At 38.9% G+C, this 20,485-nt stretch overlaps 1 protein-coding gene across 2 annotated transcripts in view; it reads left to right on the top strand.

The window, feature by feature from the left end:
- Positions 1-20,485, top strand: part of ALG9 (ALG9 alpha-1,2-mannosyltransferase) — a 108,168-nt gene that overhangs the window by 45,110 nt on the left and 42,573 nt on the right. For both annotated transcript variants that reach the window (XM_043481593.1, XM_043481594.1), the window contains exons 11-13: positions 556-685; positions 1,289-1,436; positions 2,578-2,707. In XM_043481593.1, coding sequence (XP_043337528.1) covers positions 556-685; positions 1,289-1,436; positions 2,578-2,707 — 408 coding nt within the window. The remainder of the gene's footprint in view (positions 1-555; positions 686-1,288; positions 1,437-2,577; positions 2,708-20,485) is intronic.

Genomic DNA, 20,485 nt, shown 5'->3' with positions numbered 1-20,485 from the left:
GTGTATATATTCTTAATGATATTCATCTAGTTTGTGAAGTAGTTTAGCATATGATTAACAGCATTTTCCTAATGTTCCATGAGGGGAATTCTGTTTCCTTCTTGTTTGGTTGTGATACATTTTGTTGTTACTAAAAACTTTGATGAAAACTTGTCAGTAAGGAAAGTGAAGGTTAATCACCAGTTACATCAAAATAGATTGAGATACTTCGTATGTTAAAAAAAAAAAAACTACCAAAAGCATTTTCATTTAAGTATTTTAAAAAAAAAAATTATTTGGACTTTAGTCACTAGGAAAATATCCAAATAAGTTTCCTGTGAAGCCAGTGAGATGTCATTCTTAGCAAGCCCTCTGGGGAGTGTGATCTACAGACAATTTAGCAGAGTTTGCTTTAATCTCAGAATGTAGAGTGGGTACCTCACTGTGTGCAAATGCTCAGACTCTTGGTAGAACCTCTTTTGCTGCTTCCTTCCTCTTAGTTACAGTGATGTCCTGTGATGATGTGTATTCTGCAAGGTGTATCTTTTTTTTCAGAACAGTTTTGTTTCCTTCTAGAAATGTTACCACTTCGTGTTTCAGCGATACCGCCTGGAGCATTACACCGTGACGTCGAATTGGCTGGCGTTAGGAACCCTCTTCCTGTTCGGGCTCCTGTCTTTTTCCCGCTCTGTGGCACTGTTCAAAGGTAGATGTACAGACAGTAACTTAATCCATACTCACTTTACCTTGGTTGACGTGTGAGTGTTTAATACAATTCAGCTTAAGCCGAGGGGGAGGACTTTTCTATGTGGAGAACTTGTGGACTTCATATTAAGAATGGGATGTGACATCTGTACCTTAGAACTGAAGAGAAGATTGAGAATTCCTTTTAGTGTGACTAACTATACACTTCTTCTCTATTCTTATTAATTTTTTTTTCTTTTAAAGAATGAATTAAGGACGCCTTCAACATAGGATGCAGAGTTGTGGCTCAAGTCCCATGATTATATTCTTTCTTATAATCTTCATTTGGATCAAGAATATTGAAATGGGCTCAAAGAATATGAAATTAAAAAGGTGGAGGGTGTAGAGCAGGGCAAGAAAGCAAATGATTTCTGGCAAAGATTGGGCCTTGGCTGTAGTCATCTTCCTGACTATAGAGGTGTTTGATAGCAGTTGAGCGGGCTTCCTGCTGGAGTTGCTATGTGCCTCTCACACGGATCACAGTGGGATACTAATACACGTTGTAATTAAATATCAGAATCTCACCTCTCTCATCTTCGGCTTTCACACACCTCTCTCATTCCAGGGTATCACGGACCCCTTGACTTGTATCCAGAATTTTATCGAATTGCCACAGACCCCACCATCCACACCGTTCCTGAAGGCCGACCCGTCAACGTCTGTGTCGGAAAAGAGTGGCATCGTTTTCCCAGCAGCTTCCTCCTGCCTGAGAAGTAAGTTGCCCTTTAATTCTCAGAGTTTTAAATCAAGGGGTAGAAACAGCAGATCTGTGGCAGTGTCGTCTTAGTTTTTCCTCCGCTTTGGATTTTTCGGGAGTGTTTGAGTGATTGGCCGTCTCAGGCAGCCGTGGGCAGTGTGCCGAGCGCCCAGGGCCTGTTTGGTGATGCACCCAGCACTGCCCTGGCCTCAGAAGGCTGGGGGCCTCTGAGGACACTGTGGGTCCTGGGCTCCTGCTGGTGGCTCTTCCTGAGGATCCGTGCTGAAATTTTTATGACTAACTCATGTTAACCCACTTTTGAAAGTAGTTTAGAGACTCTCAGTGTCTAGGGTGTTTTTAGAGAAGACACAGTTGTTGTCCAGCGACAGTGAGCGTTCTCTCTCACCCTGTGGACCCTGGGAAAGCTGTGGCTAAGACCTGTGCACCGCTTTCCTCCGTGCTGTCTATGGTTGGATGTGATAGCGTGGGCTCCGAGTGCCTTTGGATCTGCTTTATTCAGATGGAGAAGAGTCCTATTTAGGGAAAAGAGAAGTCAGGTTAAGATGAGTCATGTTGTTTCATTTGGGGACTGGCTGCGGCAGCTCAGCTGGTGCTAATATCTTTTTCCTTGATAAAGATCCTGTATCAGTCATTAATGATTAATTAAAGCTTGTATTTTAAAGTGTTTGCTTTAGCCTTTGCCTTTTCCATCTGAAACAGTTTCATAACTAGAGATAGTTTTGAGGATTACTCAGGAACAAAGTAGTTTTCCCACAGTGAGTTCCTACATTTTACTCTTTCCTCTCTATGCCTGATGAACTTGCTTAAATTTTGAGAGGTCCCCTGATCACATGATAATTGGCAGTGAACTTTGATGTTTCTCTAGTTGTTTGATGGTATAACCACTGTTGCAGATTTCACTGCTGAGAGTTGGTGAAATGGGATGAGAGATCTCAAGTTGAAAATTTCTCAACGATCTTGGATTGAGTTGTGACCTCTGCCTCTATGCTCTCTGGCTAAGGTTTCTCAGAAACATTTTGTCTCCAAATGAAATATTTTTCACATGAAATTTCCTTCTTTTGCTTATGTATTTCAAGTACATTTAGCAATCTGAGCCCTCTGTGTTTTTCTCATTCTTCTTATTTGTTTTCTGACAGTTGGCAGCTTCAGTTCATTCCATCAGAGTTCAGAGGCCAATTACCAAAACCTTTTGCAGAGGGACCACTGGCCACCCGGAGTGTTCCTACTGACATGAATGACCAGAACCTGGAGGAGCCGTCCAGATACGTAAGGGCATAACTCTGCTTTTACTACTATGACAAGAGTTCCACCCTAAAAATCTGTTAGCATACGTAATAGAGCTTTGATGAAATGAGAATTTTTTAGGAAGTGATTTCTTTACGGTGAAGGATATAACAACTTCTGTTGAGAAAGAGTGAACAGTGTCATTTTTATTTTCAAATGACCTCCTTTATTTTCTTTGTAAAGTATTCAACATATTTTCTAAGCTGGATCGGAAAATTTCTTATGTTGAATTCAAGCCATCTTGAAACATTCTGCAACTCATATCATCCTTGGTTCATTAAAATACTTCCTGGGGAACTTCCAAGTTACCCATAGACCTTTGAGCTAACAGTCAGTATATTCCGGTTTTAGCAAGTGGATAGTCAATGAGGGTTCTGCTCACACTGAGTCCGTGAAGCAGTGTGTTTCAGGGCCAGGCTCTTCTACACGCTCATCTCTACCCACCCTGAGAGCCCATGTAGGTTCCTTTGAGAGATGACACTTTCACCATTTGGTACCTGTAGGATCTTTGACTGTGGAAAAGATGAGAGTGCTCAAGATAATGTTCCTGGTTCCCAGAGATGGTAAAAGACCATTTGTAGAAATATTACAAAGCACATTTTTTTTTTTGGCAACCTGTTTAGAAAACATTTAAGAATTTAAATGTCAAATACATTTCCCTTATGTCATATACCTAAAGTGTGAAATATCAGGACTTTCAATTCCCATTCAGAGCAAACCTGTAGCCACGGCTGGCCTTTTGTCTCCTGGATTGGGGCAGGTTACATTTCCGTGGAGACCCTCAGTTTATGGGTGAGATTCTTACTGTGTGAGCTTTAGCTTTATAAGCTATGAAAATGGACATCATAAAATACATTCTTGGCTTGGCTCTCTGAGAAGGTAAGAAGTGTATTCCACTAAGTGACTTGGAGTTTCTTTCTAACTGAAGCCTCTGATTCCTGTAACAGTGAAAATACTCCTGGGTGGGATAAACTGCTATTAGCCACTTTTATTTTAGCTGCAGATACTCTCGTGAGAGCAGGCTTTGATGCACATGGGATCATCATGGGGACACTTGATAGTCAAAAAGATAGGAGAATATGCTGTGATGAGGAGAGAGAGAGTAAATTCAGAGTGATATCGTCACAGCTGTGTTTTGGGAAGAGATAGTATAGGATAGCTAAAAAAAAAAAAGAGCATGGACTTTGGAGTCAAGTAGGCCTGGGTTCTAAACTCTGTTGCCTACCTGGTGACCTTGAGCAAATTAATTAACATCTCTGTTTAACTAATTTCAGTTTCTGTCTGTGAAGTGGGAATAATGACACCTGCTTTTGGAAGATTAATGTGAGAGTGGATATCATATCTCTCTGTCATATATAGCATAGTGTCTGTACACAGATTTTCCCACAAATGTTCTTAATCTGATAATGGTATATTTGATGGATTAGAGGTAAATGAACCCTTAAGAGGATTTATAATCTGCCCAAAGCTATCTCTCCTTCCTTAAATTTATTGTTCCCCAACTTGGTTTTTATTATAGTCTGTTCAGACTCAGTGTTGGTTTTTCTATCCCAGTGACTTTGCTTATCTTGGTAACGGTACCTGGACTTCCCTTGTCTACCTTCTTATGCTACCAAAACTTCCTCCCTGAAGCCTTTCTAGCTATTTAAGTCCATAGTGAGCAGTGTACTCCTTTAAATTGATCTGTGTAGCTCATTTAGCTATTTAATTCTTTTGTCTTATGTCTTTTAAATATTTCTGATGTATGTCATATTTTTAGCTATCATACGGTAAATGCTATGGAGAGAATGACTGCTCCTGTTTCTTTTGTATTCACCATAGTGGCTAAAATAGTGCTGTGTATCTAGTAATTAATCTATACATGCTTTCTGGCTTGAGGAATGAATATTCATCATGGTTGGGATAATGATGTTGAGAGAAAGCTGGCTATAAAACCTGCAGGTCCTTACAAGCACATGCAATGATGCTCAACATTGCTAATTATTAGAGAAATGCATATCAAAACCACAGCGAGATATCATCTCACACCAGTCAGAATGGCCATCATCAAAAAGTCTACAAATAATGAATGCTGGAGAGGGTGTGGAGAAAAGGGAACCCTCTTACCCTGTTAGTGAGAATGTAAATTGATGCAGCTAGTGTGGGAAACAGTATGGAGGGTCCTTAAAAAATTAAAAATAGACTTACCATATGACCCAGCAATCCCATTTCTGGGTACACATCTGGAAAAAACAAAAATGCTAGTTTGAAGAGATACGTGTACCTTGAGGTTCATAGCAGCATTATTTGCAGTATCAACAGACACACATACGTACACACACTGGGATGATACTCAGCCACTAAAAGGAATGAAATATTGCTGTTTGCAGCAACAGGGATGAGCCTGGAGAATGTCATGCTTAGTGCAGTGAGTCAGACAGACAAAGGCAAATACTATGTGACACCATTTATATGTGAGACTAAAAACTAATACAAATGAATTTATATACAAAACAGAAATAGACTCACAGACATAGAAAGCAAATTTATGATTACCAGAGAGGAAAGTGGGGGTGAGGGGGACAAATTAGGAGTATAGAATTAACAGGTACAAACTACTGCACATGAATAAGTAACAAGGATTTACTGCATAGCACAGGGAATTATAATTGTATCCAATATCTTATAATAATCTGTAATGGAATATAATCTACAAAAACAGAAAAACTCCCCTGAATCACTATGCTGTACGCCTGAGACTAATAAAATATTGTAAATCTACTGTACTTCAATTAAAAAAAAACTACAGTGGCGTATTGTACATTTGGTATGCTCTGGTCATCCGTTGTCTCTGGTTAGACCGTATTTCCATATTCTCTGCTTCAGGATACTATTCGGTGACTGTATTAGCTTTACCCCAAAGGTAAAGCTTTTCCAGAATAGCTATGGGAGTCAGCAAAATGCTAAGTGGTAAAACCGGGAACAAACAGGTCCTATATGTACTCTGAGTGTGTAGTGTCTGTCTCTGTGCTCGTGTACCTTTCTGTGACCGAGTTTCTAGCAGAGTTCCCTGGATTTTCCTGTGTGGTGGGGGAAGTGCCCTTCAAATCCAGTCACTCACCTTTGAGCCTTTGGAAAGCGGAAGACACACTTGGTGGTTTACTGTGGATTCTACACGAACTATGATCAGGGATTACTTTCTTTCAGTTAGCAGTTTAAAAAGATATTTGTTTTCCTTTGATGATAAAAATAGTAAACACTTATTGCATAAAATAATGAACGCTACCAATAAGAAAAGAAATCAGCTGTAATCTAATTTGTTATTGCTGTTGTTTAGTCACTAAGTCATGTCCAACTCTTTGCAACCCCATGGACAGTAACCCTCCAGGCTCCTCTGTCCATGGGATTTCCCAGGGAAGAATACTGGAGTGGGTTGCCATTTCCTTCTTCAGGGGATCTTCCCGACCCAGGGATTGAACCTGCATCACCTGCATTGGCAGGCGGATTCTTTATCATGAGCCACTAGGGAAGCTTATAATCTAATTACCCAAATATTAAACCACCGTTACCATTTTGATGGTTTCTTTTTCTTCACTTTTTTCTCTTGCATTCATATGTGCATTTGTATGTAAACAAAAATCTCAGTTTTTTTGAAAAATAATATAGTTCTTTAAGAACTGGTGCCAGGATCAAGACTGTAGTGACCAAACAGCTTTGCCTGACTTGTAAGAGTTCACGTTGTACTATATTTGCGTTTGTTACTTCTGGTATCAGTCCTGGTTTTACGTACAGGTTCATTCAAACAGGCAAAACAATCATGTTCTCTATCTTTCCTGTGCCTGCAGAATAGCAGCATTATTTTTATTTGCCCTTTGGTTCTGAGTAACAGGCTTCAGGCAGCCTTTGGCTTCAATGCTATGTGATGCAGTCTGCCTCCTGTATCTTGTCTGAATGGAAACTAAGAAATGTACCTGACCTCCTGCTTTCCCTACGCTCTGTCACCTCTGAGTTTAGCAAGAATTAGGAGTGTTTGCAAAGGTTCTGTGGCTTCTACTGTATTGTTATAATTATACTGCAGCAGTTATTTTTTTTGCTGCGTATTCTTTCATGATAGTTATTGAGTAGCTGTTGAACATCCCATTATTCAACAGGTGGCATTATTCAGTGGTAGCTACCAAGATTCTCTTTCAGAATCAAGGTCTGAATTTAGAAGATACATTCAGTGTCTCCTCTATTTCTTGACAAATCCAAATTTTTGTTCACTATTTCAAGGTGAATGATAACATTCTGGTTCCAAATCTGGTATCTGATTTGGGAACTACTAAGTCAATGGATAGAGTTTGGAATAAAAATTATGTCTTCAGGAGGGAGCTTAAAGACTTTTCTCTGACTTTGGCTTAATGCTTAAGCAGATTTTCAAGAAGCTTGTCCATCTGTTACCATTGAAAAAAATAAAACTGGTCATTGATTAATTTTTTCCCCAAATAAGAATATAGTCTGAAAAAAAAAAATAAAAAAAAAAAAGAATATAGTCTGTTCTGCTATAACATGATGTGTGGTTGCTAAAGATAATGGTGTGGAAAGCCACAAGTCTTGTGGGAAACATGGAGTTAAGGACACAATACTCACAAACTTTGTCAGTGACATATGGGAGAGATTTATTGTTGTTCAGTCATTAAGTGGTGTCCTACTCTTTGCGACCCCATGGACTGTAGCACTCCAGGCTCCTCTGTTCTCCACTATCTCCCAGAGTTTGCTCAAATTCATGTGCATTGAGTTAGTGATGCTATCTAACCATCTAATCCTCTGGTGCCCCTTTCTCCTTTTGCCTTCAGTCTTTCCCAGCATCAGGGTCTTTTCTAATCAGTCAGTTCTTCGCATCAGGTGGCCAAAGTATTGGAGCTTCAGTTTTAGCATCAGTCCTTCCAGTGAATATTCAGGATTGATTTCCTTTAGAATTAATTGATTTGATCCCCTTGCAGTCCAGGGGACTGTCAAGAGTCTTCTCTAGCACCACAATTAGAAAGCATCTATTCTTTGGCACTCAGCCTTCTTTATGGTCCAGCTCTCATAACTGTACATGTCTACTGGAAAACCATAGCTTTGACTGTATGGACCTTTGTTGGCAAAGTGATGTCTCTGTTTTTTAATATGCTGTCTAGGTTTGTCATAGCTTTCCTTCCAAGGAACAAGTGTCTTCTAATTTCATGGCTGCGGTCACCATCCACAATGACTTTGGAGCCCAAGAAAATAAAATCTGTCACTTTTTCCCATTCTATTTGCCATGAAGTGATGAGACTGGTTGCCATGATCTTAGTTTTTTTAATGTTAAGTTTCAAGCCAGCTTTCTCACTCTGCTCTTTCACCCTTGTCAAGAGGCCCTTTAGTTCCTCTTCCCTTTCTGCCATTGTTGTTTAGTCGCTAAGTCATGTCCTACTCTTTTGGGACCCCATGTACTATAGCCTGCCGGCTCCTTTGTCCATGGGTTTCCCATGCAAGAATACTGGAGTGGGTTGCCATGTCCTTTTCCAGGGGATCTTCCTGACCCAGGGATCGAACCCACCTGTCCTACATTGGCAGGCGGATTCTTTACCAGAGTCACACAGGGAAGCCCCTTTCTGCCATTGGAGTGGTATCATGCGCATATCTGAGGTTATTGATATCTCTCCCAGCAATCTTGATTCTAGCTTGTGACTAACCAGCCCAACATTTCACATGATGTACTCTGCATAGAAGTTAAATAAGTAGGGTGAAAATATATAGCCTCAACATACTCTTTTCCCAATTTTGAACCAGTCAGTTTTTCTGTGTCCAATTCTAACTGTTCCTTCTTGACCCACATACAGGTTTCTCAGGAGACAGGTAAGGTGGTCTGGTACTCTCATCTCTTTAAGATTTTCTGCAGTTTGTTGTGATCCACTCAAAGTGTAGCATAGTCAGTGAAACAGAAGTCAATGCTTTTCTGGAATTCCCTTGCTTTCTTCATGGGCCAACAAATGTTGCCAATTTGACCTCTGGTTCCTCTGCCTTTTGTAAACCCAGCTTGTATATCTGAAAGTTCTCAGTTTATGTACTGCTGAAGCCCAGCTTGAAGTATTTTTGAGCATAACCTTGCTAGCATGTGAAATGAATGCAATTGTATGATAGTTTGGACATTCTTTGGCATTGTGGTTCTTTGGGATTGGAATGAAAACTGACCTCTTCCAGTCTCATGGTCACTGCTGAGTTTTCCAAATTTGCTGACATACTGAGTGCAGCACTTTAACAGAATCATCTTTTAGGATTTGAAATAGCTCAGCTGGAATTCCATCACCTCCACTAGCTTTTTTCGTATAGCAGCCTAATAAAAACAAGGATAGTTTTATATGTGTTAAATGGCTAAAACTACGTAAATGCTACAATAATACGGCGGTTTACCTTGAAGGAGACCTCGGGTATGCTTCTTGAAGTGACATTAGGAGGGCTGTAGCTTGTGAAGTAAGGGTTATCTGAAATATGACAGAAAGTTGTAATACCAAATATGGATGATACGGATGGGTGTGGCTCATTACATGCAGTGAACTGAAGAAGCTGGGAGATACTTGAGTGTGGGCACTTTGTGTATATCTGGACTGGTTGGTTCAATTGGGTGCAGTTTTCTGGATTCATCTAGTTTTTCTTGTGTATTAAATGACACATAGCAAACGTGGAAAGTGAATTATGCTCCCCTTGTTCAGTTGCATTGGAACAAGTGTGCATATTTTAAAACAAGTGTTAGAACAGAACTGATTGTATATTTTTTTTCATCTTTATCCCCCCTTTTACCATTTAACCAGTGGAAAGAATTATGGTTTTGGAAGGTATAGGTATCATAAAGTTTAAAGATCTTTTTCACTTTATGGGTGAAAAAACTGAGGCTTAGGTTGTAACCTGACAAAGGTTAGTCCTAGGATAAAAGCTTGGTTTCGGGATTCCCCAGTATTATTTTTATTCTTTTCATGCCTCCTGTTACTTCCAAAGTCATGTGTAATGTATCACTTGAGTATATGTTTTCATGCAGTGGTTAATTGTCCTTTTCATGTAGAAGGACTGAATAGACCCTTAAGTGGTTGAGCATTACATTTTTAAGAAGTTATTTTTCATTTCTAGAGCTCTGTTACATATATGCCAGATACTTTATGTAATTATTGTGTTTATCAAAAGAAATGATTGGTGTCCACTCCCTTTTTAAAATCTCTTCCTTCTTTTTGTCTCTCTTTTAATCATTTTTCCTACTCTTATTCAAAGTCCTTATTTGAGGAGAAAAGTAATTACCTGATAGATATCCTTGCTAATTGTTATTAGCCTTGAGTAGCAGAGCAAGCAGATTAAAATTGCTGTACTATGCGCAGTAGAGTAAAATTGGAATCCACTCTGAATTTAAGTATGTTCAAAATGCTTCTTTAAAATTAATTCACTCATATTCATTGTGTTGTCATTTAGAAATGAAGTGATGTTTTCATGATCTTAAGTGATTGAATGATCCCAGCATTTTACCTGTGAGTTTACCTTTTTATAGTGAAGTAAATTTTTACTTGTGAGTTTAAAGATTCATTCAACAAACATACATTTATCAAGGCTTTACGGGAGGCAATAAAACTATAAATCTGTGACTCTGGGTGACAACTACTTTTTAAAATTTAATTTTAGTATATATAAAAGAAATGAAAATCCAGAAAAATACTTGAAATCTTTCCCTATCAGATGTTTCATGCTAGGCCCCAGAGTTCCTATTTCAAAAAGAGAGAGAGAGACAATCACAGGATCGTACTGATGTCTGGCAAAATGATGTAGTGGCAAGAGCACTGGCTGGGCTGGGAGTCAGGAGAACCTGGGATTCTTCTCTAGAGTTCAGTGAAGTGTGTTTTATTCTTATATGTTTCTTGGGTTTCTGAGACCCTTGAATTAGCTTTGCATCTCTTAATTTGCTGTAGCTACACCTGACTTCCAATTGCAGCGTTCAGATTTCAGCTTCTCCCATGACCTGTTTTCTAATCAAGATATTTCATGGTAGCAAATGTTATCTTGAAACATGATTTCTGGGCCATGTGACCTAATGACCAGACATGGAAGTCTTTCTGCTGTTTCTGCCCCAAAGGAGATGAGCCTCTGTGTCACGGCAGCTGAGTGTGATGTTTGAGAGTTGAGAAGACATGGCTGTACACTCCACCTCTGGCAAAACCCCTGTGAGAAAAAGCTGTGGGAGTACCATTGCCCGGTCCCCTTGCCACTACTCCCCGCAAAACGCACACCTTTTATTATTGATGTCTTGACCTCTGGCTCAGGCCTTTTCTTTTTAGAGTCTGTATTTTTGTTTACTTCTGAGGTGGCCTTAAATTGTCATCCTTAATGTGTAATATCCTTACATCTTCCTGGTAAGATGTAAACAATGAGATACTGATTATCAGTAAGTCGTTTGAATTCCCCTCCCACCGCCTTTCTTTTTCTTTTGCTTTAGAGGTGCTGATTTTTTCTTCTTCAAAGCTTCCAGTGGGTTGTTAGAAATGGAAAGAAGTCACATTTCTTTCAAAATGAGTCTTAAGTGCTTGTATTTTACAAAATTTTAAACTAAGGCATATTTTTAGCTTCGACAGCTGGTTGATATGTAGCCTGTGACTAATGAAATGAAACACATTTTTGTTTCACCATCATGTGTTAATGTCACCCTACAATTTTGTTATTTTTGATGCAAGAAAGAATGATTAAATCTGAAGAAACAAAAAAAAAAAAAAAAAAATGAGCTCTTTGGTTACAAATCCAGCCTTTTGATTTTTTTTTTTCCAGCCTTTTGATTTTTGAATTGTAGATGATGTGGTATGGAGTATGGTCTCAGATTGTGCGCTGAGATATTGATAAAATCTAGAGAAGAAACTATTCTTTCTGATTCTCTTAGCCCTAAGGGGCAGTAAGTCACTTGGTGTTACCAGTGGTTCAGATTGAGAAATCTCAGACTGTAAATAGTCACAGTAAAATGTATGATCCAGATTTTATGAAGAAAATCCTTATCTCCAAAGATAAAATTCTGAAACATAAACTAATAGGTTAATGTTGATTTTCTTTGGGTGGTAGTGTTATAAGTGATTTTTAAAATGCATTTTAAAGATATTTTGATAAATCATATTTTACTTTCATAATTTTAAAAAATTACCATAATAAGGGCTATAGATATCAAATCTTTGAAACTACCAAGATCTCTGGTAGGCTTTACAAACAAAAATCAGTATGTAGTCAACTGACGTTAGGTTTTTGTCTTTAAGTGCAAGAACCATCCACTCAGAGTTGGAAAATAGATTTTCTGTTAAGTATTTTTTTTACCTTGTAGGCTTTTGGCCTTTTAAGTCATTTCAGTCACTGTGTCTAAGATTACTTTTGCTGCTCTTTCTGAAAACTAGATGTAGATTGCTTGAAAGAAATAGATTTGGTTTATCTATTGCAAGCTATGAGGAAAAAATTTTTTTAAAAACCTGAAACTAAAAGAATACTGAAGTGCTTTGCCATTCCCTTCTCCAGTGGACCACTTTCTGTCAGACCTCTCCACCATGACCCGGCCGTCTTGGGTGGCCCCACACAGCGTGGCAAAGAAATTACGAAGTAATACGTTCAGTTCTCCCAGACAGGAGGAGCATTAAATAATTTATTTTTGTACAAAAATAAAATTAGATAATTTGGTTATTGCTGAGGTTTGCACAGAAGGCCGTGTCCCTCCAGTTGGGAGACCGTCTGTGGACAGGTGTCTCCCCGGCCGTCCTGGATCACTGGCTCAAAGAGACAGGGGTGTGTAAGTCTCAGCAGCACAGTAAGAGTTCTCTCCGATCTTTTGTCTTCTTTTTATTCTTAACTGTTTTTAAATGTTTTTCGTTTTGTTCCTTCTTTATTCATCTACTCATTATCTAACTCTTTCTTGTTCTAAATTTTGTGCTGAAGATTCAAAGGTGGCAAAAAACGTAGTCTCCTGTCATTGAAGAAAAGTCCTGAACGGGTAGAAAAGGAAGGGAAAAGTTTATGGGGATAAAAAGGAATTTGGAAAACTATGTAAGAAGCAGAAAAAAAAGTTTTTTAACTTCTATAATCAGCATTCCCTGATAGGTTAAAGGAAAAGTTTAGGGACCATAAAACAAAAACATGTATTTTGAAAAGGGGACAGTCAGAAAATAAGAGCTTCTGGAAATTAAAAATAAGGTAATAGAGATTTTAAAAATCAACAATAGCTTGATTAGAGGACAAAGTTGAAATCTTCAGTACAGTAACAATACAAAAACAGAACAGAAAAACGAAGAGAGAGAAAATAGGAAAAGGAAAAAAGATCAGAGAATCCAGCATCTTGCTAATAGGAAGTCCAGAGAGGGAGAACAAGTGAAATGGGGAAAAGAAAATTGCCAAAGAAAAAATGTGAGGAAATTGCCCAAGAACTAAAAGATACTGCTTTTCGGTTTGAAAGAGCCCACAAATGTACCTAAAATGCACCTAAAATAATGAATAAGAAATGATTCATACCTAGATTACTAAGTACCAAAAGAAGTTAATGTATATTATTATTTAATAATTGAAAAATCAAGAGCTACCAGAAGAAAGAATTGGAAGAGCTGTAAGTTGCCTCTGGAAAGTGGGACCAGGCAATGAGAATATACTGCTGTTTTTCCTAATAAGCTTCTTGTACCATGTAAATTTTGAACTATGAACATACGTTATTTTAACAGACAGACCTAAAGATGAATTTAGAGAAACCCATAAATCATCTCCTCACAGTTCAGTAGGAGAGAGAGTTCTAAAATATTTTTCAGCAGTGTAATAAGTGCCCCAGTCGGCTGTGGAAGCACAGAGAAAGTGGGAAGGGCTCTTCCAACTTCTCTGTTTGGGGGCAGCTTCACATGAGAGGTGGCAGAGGAGCTGGGTCTTAGAGGAGAATTACTAGTTCCCTGGAGGAGGAAGGAAAAGGAACGTTTTCCATCAAAGGGAACAGCATGTGCAAAGCCTTGAAGTATGAAAAAGCATTGAGTGTGTAGGGGGAAATACATGGTCTGAAGTTTCTATATTTTAAGTAATTTGGCAGAGCATGTTTTATTTCTTGTTTCATTTATTGTCATTGTGTCTGTGACTGTTCTCTAGTAGATTATACACTTATCTAAGGACAGGAGTTCATGCACCTCCACAGTACCTCTCTTAGGGCTTATACATAGCAGAGAGTTTAAATATTAGCTAAGATAGCCCTTCATTTAATCTTCTTGAACTCAAGAGAGGCCTCCCCAGGCCCTGGTAATTGTAGAAATTTAGACGACCTAGGATTTGAGCAGTGTCCCTCAAGGTCTGGGTGTACTCCAGTTAGCGTGCGAGGTTGCAAGCCCCTGGAGGGCAGCGATCACATCTTTTCCACCAAGGCATCACCGCAATGGCCCAGCATGGGCAGATAGCGACTGGATGAACCTTTTCACTTTTTTAAACAGATGCAAGACTGAAAGAGAGAAATGCTCCTGCTTCCTCTTGTTTTAATGAGATCCTAACATGACTAAAAACCCTGATTTCTGTAATGGTCTCTGCCTGCCTTTAGTGAGGAAGAGAGCTAAGTAGGTTTGTATTATCTACCAAGATTCCAACCCACTAAAAAGATTCATATTATTTATTGCCTGAACATCATAGCATTAACCGTAAGACTGGTTAGCAGTTTATTTTTTAGAAAACAACTTTGATATTTCCTTGTGATTAGTATTGTTTCTATTATTTCTCTTTCAAGTCTCATCAACATGTTTAGTCCTCTCCATTTCTACTCTCAAGTTGAAGGATTTTCATGAGGATTTCATGAGTTTCTGGCATTCAGTTTATATTATTGGGGTTTGTTTTTGAGAAAGTACACCCTTCTCTTATAGATACAAGTTTACCAGTTGAGTCACATACCATCCCCCCAGATCTTGAGGCTCCTTGCCGCTTTATTTTCTTTTTAAAAAGCTTTTTATTTTGAAATCATCACAGATTCACAGGAAGTCACAAAAATGTTAGTAGTACAGAGAAGGTACATGTACCCTTCATGCAGTTTCCCCTGGTGTACCTATAGCATAATTCCAAAACCAGGAAATTGACATTTTTACAGTTCTGTACCATGTTATCACCTGTGTAAATTCATGTAGCACCACTGCAGACAAGCTGTTGCATCACCACAAAGATCATCTTTGCACTGCTTCTTAATAGTTATAGCCCATCTCTACCATCACTAACCCCTGGCAACTGCTAGTTCGTCTCTATCTCTATGACTGTGTTATTTTGAGAATTTTATATAAATGGAATTACATTGTGCGTTACCTTTGAAATTACCTTTCCCCCCTCAGCATAATGCTCTTAAGATCCATCCAAATTGTATCAATACTTTGGTCTTTATATCTGAGTAGTATTTGGTACTGTCAATATACTATAGTTTGTTTAACCATTTACCTATTGAAAGACATTTTGATTGTCTCCAATTTTTGACTCTTACAAATAAAGCTGTTATACATCTTTGTGTACAGGTTTTTGTGTGAATATACATTTTAATTTCTCTGGGATAGATGCCCAGGAATGTGATTGCTGGCTCATATGGTAGGTATAATATATGTTTAGCTTTTCAGAAACTGCCAAGCTGTTTTCCAGATTGGCTGTACCAGTTCAAGTGATGTGTAGAAATCTTACCTCCCTTTGCATTTCTTTACCTTCACCTGTTTATAATATAATTGTCTTAAATATTTTCTCTACATATATTGAGAACAACATTAGAATATGTTATAATTGTAATTTTGCTTCCACCTCTAAACATAATTTAGAAAATGCAAGAGAAGGAAAATCTATTATTTTTATCCGTATGCTTACGCTTTCTGTTCTTTCTTTCTTCCTAATCTTACATGATTTCTTCTCTTATCATCATTCTGTTTCATGAATTTCTATAGCCATTCTTTCAGGGTAGGTCTGCCAGCAACATATTTTCTTGGTTTTCCTTCATCTAGGAACTTTTTAAAAAAATTTATGGTGTAGTTGATTTACAATGTTGTGTTAGTTTCAGGTATACAACAGAGTGATCCAGTTATATATATATATATATGTATTTCAGATTCTTTTCCATTATAAATTATTACAAGATATCAAACATAGCTTCCTGTGTGGTACAATAGGCCCTGGCTCTTTATTTTATATATAGTAGTGTGTATCTAGTTTATCCCTCCCCACCTCTTTCCCCTTTGATAACTATGTTTGTTTTTAATGTCTGTGAGTCTGTTCCTGCTTTGTAAATCAGTTCATTTGTATCATTTTTTTTTTAGATTCCACACATAGGTGATATTATATTATATTTGTCTTTGTCTGATGTGCTTCACGTAGTATGATAATCTCTAAGTCAGTTCGTGCTGGTACTTGTGATAAGTCGCTAAGTCGTGTCCAACTCCATGCGACCCCATGGACTGTGGCCCACCAGGCTCCTCTGTCCATGGGGTTTCCCAGGCAAGAATAGTGGAGTTGATTGCCATTTCTTTCTCTCAGGGGTCTTCCAAGGCCGGGATCGAACCCACATCTCCTGCGTTGGCAGGTGGATTCTTTACCGCCAAGCCACGAGGGAAGCCCCTGGGTCCATCCATGTTGCTACAGATGGCATTACTTCATTCTTTTTGTAGCTGAGTAATGTTCTATTGAATATGTATAATTACAACACATCCTCTCTATGCATTCATATGTCAGTGGACATTTAGGTTGCTTTCATGTCTTTGCTATTGTAAATAGTGCTGCAGTGAACATTGGAGTGCATATATCTTTTCAATTTTAGAGTTTTCATATTTTCCAGATAATATGCTCAGGAGTGAGATTGCTGGATCCTATGGCAGTTCTATTTTTAGGTTTTTAAGGAACCTCCATACTGTTCTCCACAGTTGCTACATCAATTTACATCCCCACCAACAGTGTAAGAAGGTGCCCTTTTCTCCACACCCTCTCCAGCATTTATTATTTGTAGACTTTTTGATGAGGCCATTCTGATCAGTGTGCATCTGGAAATGTTTTGATCTCCCCTTAATATGGAATTCTGGGTTGACAATTTTTTTCATTTAACCCTTGAAAAATATATCCCATTCTCTGGCATCCATGTTTTCTGATGAGAAATCTGCTGTCACCCTAATTCTTTCTCTGCTATAGGTGAGGGTCATTTTTCTCTGGCTGCTTTCAAGAGTTTTTCTTTGTTTACAGTTTTCAGAAGTTGAATTATGATGTGTCTTAGAGTGTATATCTTTGAGTTTAGTCTGTTTGGGGTTTACTCAGCTTCTTGATGCCAAAAGTTTAAGTCTCTTGCCAAATTTGGGGAGCTTTTGGCCATTATTTTAGTACCTTTCCAGTCCTGCCCTCTTTCTTCTGTCCTTCTGGGGCTCAGTGACATGAGTGTTAGATCTTCTGTTACAGTTTCACAGGCTCCTGAAGCTCTCTTCTCCTCCTCCAACCCCCAGTTCTTTTTATTTCTGTTATTCCAATGTTGTATTATTTTGTGGTTTTCCAGTTCACTGATTCTTTCCTCTGACTCCTCTGCATGTGCACTGAGCTTTTAGTTTCAGTTCTTGTCCTTTTTATTTCTAAAATCTCCGTTTGGCTTTTCTTCCTTTGTTTCTTTGGTGAAACCTTTTCTTTGCCGCGACTTTCTGTTCTTTTGTTTCAAGCATCTTTGTGATTGCTCACTGAAGCATGTTTATCACAGTGGCTTTAAGATCTTTGTTAGGTACTATTAACATCTCTGTCATTTCTGTGTTGGAGTTTGTTTGTTGTCATTTGTTGTGTCATGAGATCTTCCTTACTTTGGAACCTGGGTATTTTGAGTATTATGAGACTCTGATTCTTATATTTAAAGCTTTTGTTTTAGCCAGCCTCCTCTGACCCTACTGTGATGGGAGAAAGGGAGTGTTGCCTTGTTACTGACAGTTGGGGGTAGAAGTGCACATTCCCCACTTGGCCTCCACGGATACCTGGGGCTAGACAGGGGTGTCTGTTACTGCTGGATGGCCGCAGGGGTTCAGGCTGTCTGCTAGTCTCTACTGATAGCACCTTGGCTGTTGGAGGGCAGCCATGCCTTTTCACTGCTCTCGGTGTAGCCTCGACTGATGCCATGAGTGTGTGTGTTTGTGGGGCGGGTGGCCTCATTACTTTTGGACAGTGGTGAAAGTTCTGACTCTCCACTGGGCCCTCTCCACCACCACCCTAGCATTTAAGAGGATGGTTGCCTCATCACTGCCAGGTTGGCTGGGAGTCCAGGCTCCCTGCATGGTTTCCAACTGTTGCCATGATGTGGTGAGGGAGAAGGGAAGCCTCTTACTGCCCAGGTCCCTACTTGGTCTTCTATGACACCACCCAGGCTGGCCGGAGGCGTCGCTCTTACAGCCTGATGAAGGTGGAAAGCTCGGTTCTCTCCACTGGGCATTTACTGTCAGAGGTATGGGTGGAATTTGAGGGAATGTTGGCTGGTATATTAGGGTTCTCAAAAGAAACAGATCAATAGAATATGTGCATATGGTGTATACATGTTTATGTGTGTGTGAGTGTTTGTATGTATCAGAGAGAGATTGATTTAGGAAATTGACTCACAGTTGCTGGGGGCTGCTCTGAAGTCTGCAGGGTTGATTGGCAGACTGAATACCTAGGGAAGAATTGATGTCGCAGCTCCAGTCCAAAGGCGGTCTGAAGACAGAATTCTCTCTTCCTGGTGGGGAGGAGGGGGTGAGAGAATACTTGTTTTTCTATTAAGGTCATCGACTGATTGTGTGAGGCCCACCCACATTATGAAGGGTAATCTGCTTTACTCAGAGTCTACTGATTTAAATGTTAATCTAATCTTAAAATATCTTTGTAACAACATATCTGGCCTGATATTTAGATATTGTGGCCAAATAGGTTGGTGCATAAAATTAATTATCACTATTGGAATAAAGTGATCATTGTTCCTGGAGTCCTGAGGTTCCTAGCCAGTCTGCCTTCTTTCATCTACTCTTTGGAATTGTCTTATATTTGTTTCATGTGTAGTGTCCAGGGTTTTCAGCTGGACTCAGCAGAAGGAATATGGAAAAGTACCTTCTCTGTTTTTTTTTATTTGTCACCTTCTTTTAACATGTTAGATTAAATGCTTCATTGATATTTGAGGCCATAGGTTTTTATTTCTAATTCTCCTCTACTTTCTCCTGAAATTTGAATTCTTCCTTCTGTGCATGTGTGTTTTTTAATTTAATTTTATTTTTGGCTGTGCTGGGTCTGCGTTGCTGCTTGCTCTGGTGGTGGTGAGCACGGACTGCTGTCTAGTTGCAGTGCACAGGCTTTCCCCTGCAGTGGCTCCTCTTGTTGCAGAGCACAGACTCTAGGGTGTGCGGCTTTCAATAGCTGTAGCCCATGAGCTCAGTAGTTGTGGCACTTGGGCTTACTTGCTCTGCATCATGTGGATGGTTCCCAGACCAGGGATTGAACCCATTTCCCCTGCATTGGCAGGTGGATTCTTAACCCCTAGATCACCTGTGTGTTTTTTTAAAAAATACCACCTTTTTTGGACTAGAGTGTCTGGTCTATGATTTTCCGTGGGTGTTCTTTTCCTTCAGATTTTTGTTTAAATTTTCTTCATCTAGTTGGAGGTTTTTCTAAGCGCATTCACTCTTAGTGAGATGTATTAATATTCTGATCCTCTCCACAGATGCACTAGTCTATACGTCATAATTCAGAAATACAGTCCTGTGATTTGATTCCATTGTTTGTATTCTTCTGTTCACCTCCCTTATCTTTCTCTTCCAAACTTCCAACCTTTAACTTGGAAAGAAATTGAAAGTATCATCTCTTGGCTTCAGAGACCTTTAGCATCCTATCTGTGACCTCAGAGTCTCTTAAGACAGTCTTGCTTTCTTCCGTCATTTGTTTCTGATGTGAGTTGGCAGAGCTTAGCGTTTGGCCGATTTATTTCTTAGCTGGTTCGCTATCAAGTTTGATGTATTGCAGGAAGACGGAATACTTTTCTACTTTTCTTTTACCCATGTTAGGTCTGTTTTCACAGTCAGTGGCATTTGCAGAGACTCTGATTCAAAGCCTGGGAACCACAGCTGCTTCACATAACGTAGCCTCTTCCACCTGGCCTGTCTGTCTGGCTTACTTACACCTGGTCTTACAAAGGTAGTTTGCTATTCCTGTCCTGCCATTCTTTTCAGCTGCCTTTCCTCCAGCTAGTCTGCCAAACCACTTTTCCGACTACAGATCTTGTTTTTCTACAGGAGTTCTTGCAGACTGAGCAAAGGAGACCTTCTTATATTTCTTTTTATTTTGTTATTGCAACACAATTTTCCCATGGCTGTTTACCCACTCTAATCCCATATTATGCACCATCTATTTCCCTTTAAAAAACAAAAATCTAAAAATCTTTTTAAAAAAATCCACTTATAATCACTGCTCAATTATCTACATTAGTAGAAAAAAGCAGTATATTAATAACTCCTACTCTTAAATATATTTTGCTATTAATATTTTGGGAATTCACAGAATTTCTAATAAACTAAAAAAAACTACCCATTGAAACCCAGCATAAGAATCATTAGAAAATTATCACCTTCCCCAGTCCGTTTCCCCTTACCTTGTTTTTCCCAATATTCATGTACAGAACAAGTTATATAATTTCATAGGTTGATGCTAATGTTAACCTAGGCAGAGCTTTATTTATTGAATTTACACTCTCTTGAATGGGTGATGAAAACAACTGTGAAAAGTTTGAGTTTAAAAAGCCATTTCCTCTTCTTGGAATGCAAAATATAT

The sequence above is a fragment of the Cervus canadensis genome, chromosome 11, assembly GCF_019320065.1.
Source record: "Cervus canadensis isolate Bull #8, Minnesota chromosome 11, ASM1932006v1, whole genome shotgun sequence".
NCBI lineage: Eukaryota > Metazoa > Chordata > Mammalia > Artiodactyla > Cervidae > Cervus > Cervus canadensis.
This window is presented reverse-complemented; position numbering and strand designations above follow the sequence as displayed.